Raw genomic sequence first — 6,000 nt, forward strand, 5'->3', positions numbered from 1 at the left:
CACACATTTACTTTTTAAGTAACATTTATTCCATCAACATAGCAAAGGTAATGTGTCTAAAAGTATTAGATCTATAAATTAAAGGCCACTGTTAGCTACAACACAACACTTAATCAGTAAGACTCAGTTTGGAGCAAGTGTGGACAAAAATAAAAATTAAAGTCCTACAGAAAGGTGTGGGGTGACAGAATTTCTCCTAAGCTTCTGGCACAAGCTTCTGGCACATTCCTGAGTGTCACATTTATCAGAAGCAAAGGAGGAGCTCGTGTTTCTCCCCCATGCGCCCTCCCCCAAGGCTAAGCTAGCATAGCCCTCAGACCTTCTGCTCCTCGTCACCAAAACTGCGCTCCAAATTCCATAGCTTCACAGCTGAATTTCTGAATATTACAAAATCCCATCAGATCTGATGACAGGTCGTTGGAACTAAATTACTATTTTAATTAATCATGCTTTCTATACATACTTTCCACTTTGTCCATAATTACCTGTGCCACTCTATAAATTACTTATTCCTTTGGCTATTTCCAGAGATAACTTTGGTGTTTGAAGAGTACAGATTTCTTCATTTTAGGCAGGTTTACTTTTAGTTAAAGATTCAGAAGGCAACATCCTTTATTCTGTCCAAACCCCTGTCTTCCTCCTCAAATACCCTCCTGGGATCCCAAATTAGCCTGGCCGCCTCACCAACATTATTTCCACCTCTATTAATCATGCCTCAAGACTTGAGATGAAACAGAAGGATTTCATTTTATTCCACAATTTCTGAATAGGTGAAAAACTGTTCCCAAAGCCCTGACTTGTGTTTCTGCAGTTAGAAAGCCAAAGAGGGATGGAGAAAATGGGAGGGGAAGATCTGTTTGCTGTTACCTCTTGCAAGACAAGCAATTGCATCTGCAGGAAATTAACGGGCTGTTAATTGCTTGACCTTCTGTTAATTGCTATTTCTCAGCCCCTCACCCCTCAAAAAAAGAGAAGAAAAGTAAAATCTGTTTCTATCCTCTCCAAACACCAGTACTTTATACTGGGTTAAAGGCATCACTGATCTCGCTGTTTGGAGCACCTGAGTTCTGCTGGGGGCTGAAGTTGAGTCTTAGGATGAGCCCAGAGGGGAGAGAGCAGTGCAAGGAGTACATGAGCTCACCTGGTGACATGGTCACCTCTGCCCATACCCTGATGACCACCCTGAGTGGGGGCCCCCTCTCCCACAGTCTTCCCTCCTATTCAAGGAGCCCCACAGACCCTCCCAGGCAAAGTGCAGCTCTTCTCCATGTGGCCTCCTGAGCCGACCCCCAAGGACATCAGCTCCCTTTGTGGCCCCCAGGGGAGAAGCATGCATGGCACCCAGTAGTTCTCACCACCATCTCCTCCCCACCTCCTGCCCCTTCTCCTCCCTCCAACAGCACCATGGCCAGTGCTGGTCCCACAGGCTGTACCTTCTCTCCAGGCAACCCCTCTGGAGGATCTCGGATCCCTGATGTCTGGGTCACTATGGGTCTTTGGGACTTCAGCAGAGGCTCAGAGAGCTCTGTGTTTCCTATCCTGTTATATTTACTCTTAAGAAAGTATTCTTAAGAAAGTGTTCTTTTCGGGACACCTGGGTGGCTCAGAGGGTTAAAGCCTCTGTCTTCGGCTCAGGTCATGATCTCAGGGTCCTGGGATCGAGCCCCACGTCGGGCTCTCTGCTCAGCAGGGAGCCTGCTTCCCCCTCTCTCTCTGCCTGCCTCTCTGCCTACTTGTGATCTCTGTCTGTCAAATAAATAAATAAAATCTTTAAAAAAAAAAAAAAAAAAAAAGAAAGTGTTCTTTTCCAGAAGTCGCTGGCCACTGTTGGTTACCGGAATGTGTCAGAGTGATCTTTGAGTCGTTTGCTTGGCACCTCCCTTTTATTGTCTTGTACAGTTAGGAGCTTTTCCGACCGAGGTCACTGCAGTTAGTGAAAAGCACACTGCATTTGACGACCTGCATGGAGGCGACCTGCATTTCTCCCCTGGCTCAGAAGGCTGCTGTCTGAGCAGGGGTCCACTCTTGAATGGCCTTGTCTGCAAAATGGGAAAAGCACCACCCCCCTCAGGTTCTGGTGAGAACCAAGCAACATCACATGATGTGTGGCAGAGAATCTTGGACAAGGTGAGAGCCTGCACAGAGTTATCTCCCTGACTTGTCCTGATTGCCAAGCCAGGTTAAGTAATCTGATCACCATTTTAAAATAACAAAGCTAAGGCACCAATGAAGTAAGGAATTTTCCAAGATCTACACCAGGATCCATTTCGTTCAAGGGCAGAGGTTTTGCCCACTATATTTACACTCAAGTAAGGCTGGAGGAAATGATGAAGAAACCCAGGAGCCACCCTCAGGGTCTGTCCTCAAAGGTCATGGTTCCAAGGGCTGTGCATCTTGAAAACAGCAAGGACGGTCCTCTCTCCCTTGGTCCCCCAGCCCACTGTGGCACCGGCCTTTGGGAAAACACAGACCTGTTCCTGCTCCCAAGTTCTCTTCACTATGTTCCTTCATAAATCAGTAAAACATGTGACATTGCCTTATCATCAACCATCCAGAGACATGACACACAGCTGCATATGCATAAGCCCTTATAAAAAGACATTTCCTTTTTCATTTATTTCATCCATCCCCTAGAAATCATATGACCTCATTGACTAAGTTACAGGCAAGAATCCATTTTTAAAGTAAAGAGACTAAAGAAACAAGTAGTAAAGTGTTTGCAGTCCAACCACCACACACACTGGCAGCTGCTCTGGGGTTCTCCTGCAAAGAAGCTTCTGGGTGAAGTCCCGCCACCCAGGGAAAATCATTAGCACTGATGTCATGGGAATAATCAGTTGTCCTTCTGTAGGATAACAGAGAAATTATTCTACCTATTTGGCTTGGGACAATTATTCTGACACATAATCATCACAGACTCACATACACTAATATTAGCTAATAATTATAACAACTACAATAATACTGATGAACATTAACTAACATTGGAGTGCCTGGGTGGCTCAGTTGGTTAAGCATCTGCCTTCAGCTCAGGTCATGATCCCCAGGATCCTGGGATAGAGCTGTGTGTGGGCTCCCTGCTCAGCGGGGAGCCTGCTTCTCCATCTTCCTCTGCTCCTCCCCCTATTAGTGCCCTCTCTCTCTCTCTCTCTCTCTCTCTCAATCTCTTTCTCTCTCTGTCTCTCTCAAATAAATAAAATCTTTTAAAAATATTTTTTAACAGTAACTAACATTAGCTAACAATAATAATACCTAATACTTAAAACAACTATAATATTAAGTAGCCATATGTAATAATTATAAAATTAACTAGTAATTATAATATGTATTAAGCACCGATTAAGCACGGGACACCATGTAAGGCACCCAGGGGCTTATTTCCTAAATCCTCATGGCAATGCCATGAGATGAATACCATTCTTACCCTCATTTTACAGATAAGGAAATTGAGGCTTAGCAAGGTGAAATAACTTTCCCAAGGTCAAACAGTTCCAAGTGACAACAAAACATTTGCTTAGGGAACCAGAATTAATGTGGCTTTTCTAAAATCCTAGAATGAACAGTGCCTCTCCAGCCCCTCTGAGGCTAACTCAATCATATGCCCAGACCTCAAGAATGTAAGACCTCAAATAATCCTAAGGACTCCACAAGTTTGTACACCATCTCTGGAAGGAGGCATATGGCACTCACACGTGGCCTACAGAACATGGAGAAGATTAGTCACTGGTAAAAGTTTCTGTAAAGCATCAACAGGATACTGAGAGCTCACTAAAGCCATTTTCTTCAGTAAAAATTATTTTTAATCTAATAATCCAAAAATGTGCTCTTTATGGATCAACTAAAAGTTTCTGAGCATCAACAGCCACAAAAGATTTTGTGGTTTTACATCTGGAATTTTTCCTCCTCTGTTTCTGTTTAAAGATGCTCCACAGATACTAAGTGGTTGCTGATGGGTTGTGCTCAGAGGGACAACCAGCCTCTTCTTTCTTGTTCTCTTCCTGTCCTCTGGAAACTGCACGAACTTTCAGGGCTGTGGGTGGGGGCATTCAAGAGCCAGGACTGGGGCTGCTCCCAGCCAGCTGCTGGCCAAGGGTATCATCCCTGGCTGAGTGAAATCCAACCTGCAGGATGGCCCAGGAACTAGATATAAAAGGAAACAGCCCCCTTACCGGTGCTGTTTCATCAGGACTGATGAAATGGCTTCCTCCTACACCCCCCAAAAGCCTCAAATGGTCCCAGAAATGTCAGTCTCCAATAGACACTGCAGGTTCAAACCTAAAATCAAAGACTGAAGCGTTGTCAAGGAGAAGTGGCAGCTTCGGTTACCCTTGTTTCTTCAGGCAGGTCTATTCTGCACAGAATGAATGTAGAAACTGGCGGGGTAATTCTGAGCCTGGTCTGGGGGAAAGCAGAGGCAGCTTTGTGGGGTGGGCTCCTCACACCTATTTTTGGCCCGTTTGAATTCCTAGAACGTTTGAAACTGTGGCCTTAGAGATGTTTGCTCTTGTCACTGTGACATCATTTTCCCCAAATAATACTATTACGCATGCTAACTTTACACTTTTGGTATAGTTACATCACACATGTAAGTACAATTGACCCTTGAACAACGCAACTTTTAAACAGCACGGTCCACTTATACACAGATTTTTTTTTTCTATAACCACAGAAAGTATGGTAAATGTATTTTCTCTTTCTTATGGTTTTCTTAATAACATTTTCTTTTCTCTAGCTTACTTATTGTAAGAATACAGTTTATATTACCTATAACATACAAATATGTTAATCGACTGTTTATGTTGTCAGTAAGCCTTCTGGTCAACAGTAGACCATTAGTGAAGTTTGGGAGAGTCAAAAGTTACACATGGATTTTCCACTATGCAAGTGTGAGTGCCCCTCACCCCTCCCCCGAATTGTTCAAGAGTTAACTGTAATTACCTCCAGGAGTCATTTTGGTAATCTGGTTCATCACACCCTCCAAATATTGTTACACAAAGTGTCATTTATTTGCAACTTTAAATTAGTCTACACCCTACGGAATGATCGGCAGAAACACTCCACCCAAAAAAAAAAAAAAAAAAAGGCTTTGATTCTATAATATACGCGCACACAACACAAATCACATGTTTAAAAATTCTGGTATCACACACGCCCCCTTCCTGGAATCCCTTTCACACCCAGCTAGCCCGGATCACTCATTTCCGCACGTCTTCAACACGGTTAAAGCAAACGCAGAAAGCACCGGCGCGCAGGCTTACTGCGGGGCCACGGCTGACTCACACTCTCCTCACAGAAGAAACTTCAGGCCAACGCGGGGCCAGACCCGCCGCTTCTACTTCCCGGTCTGGGTTTCTCAGAAAAGCCAACAGCATGAAAGCCCCACCGATCCCAGCAGACACCTACCGCTATGGACCCAGAAGATGTGGCAACAAACACTTTGATAACCATTTTGACAGTCGGAAAAAGGGCTCCCCCCAACACACCCCCGTGAGGGAACGCGGCGTTAGACGGATCCCGACCGCGCCCCCGGCCGGGCAGGTAGCAGGTGCCAGGTAGCAGCAGGTGCAGGGGCCAGGTGCGAGCTGGCGGCCGCCCAGCGCGGTCTGAGCCCCCGAGCCTGAAGCCGCAACTTAAGCCCTGCGACTGCCGGCAGCGGTGCGGGCGGCTCGGGCTTTCCCGGCCATTGGCCAGGGGCGAGAGGGGATCTGCCAGGCGAAGACGGGATTGGTGGATAAAAGCAGCCACTGACTTTAAACGCCGGACAACAGCCCCTAAAAGGCCAGGCTGCGCCGCGCACCAATCAGGCCGCCGAGCACCAATCAGCGCTGCGCAGGCATAGACGCCTGAGGTGACAGCCGAGAGCGCCTGGGCGCTGGAAAAGCCCAGAAGACGCCAGCTCCTTCCCTAGGGAGGCTGTGTTTGCAAGGCTTTGGGCGAACGGACCGCAAGGGTCCGAACAGCCACACAGGCCTTGAAATAAGCAAAGGCGTCCTGACTTTC

At 46.2% G+C, this 6,000-nt stretch overlaps 1 protein-coding gene across 2 annotated transcripts in view; it reads right to left on the reverse strand.

Annotated features, from left to right (window-relative positions):
- Positions 1-5,744, reverse strand: part of LOC308345813 (SH3 domain-binding glutamic acid-rich protein-like) — a 46,407-nt gene extending 40,663 nt beyond the window's left edge. The window contains exon 1 of one of the 2 annotated variants that reach the window (XM_080808329.1): positions 5,404-5,744. In XM_080808329.1, coding sequence (XP_080664455.1) covers positions 5,404-5,448 — 45 coding nt within the window. In that variant the 5' untranslated portion in view covers positions 5,449-5,744. The remainder of the gene's footprint in view (positions 1-5,403) is intronic. The other variant, XM_080808330.1, reaches the window with a different exon arrangement.
- Positions 5,745-6,000: the final 256 nt, after the last annotated feature.

This window comes from Martes martes, assembly GCF_963455335.1.
Source record: "Martes martes genome assembly, chromosome: 1".
NCBI classification, from domain to species: Eukaryota; Metazoa; Chordata; class Mammalia; order Carnivora; family Mustelidae; genus Martes; species Martes martes.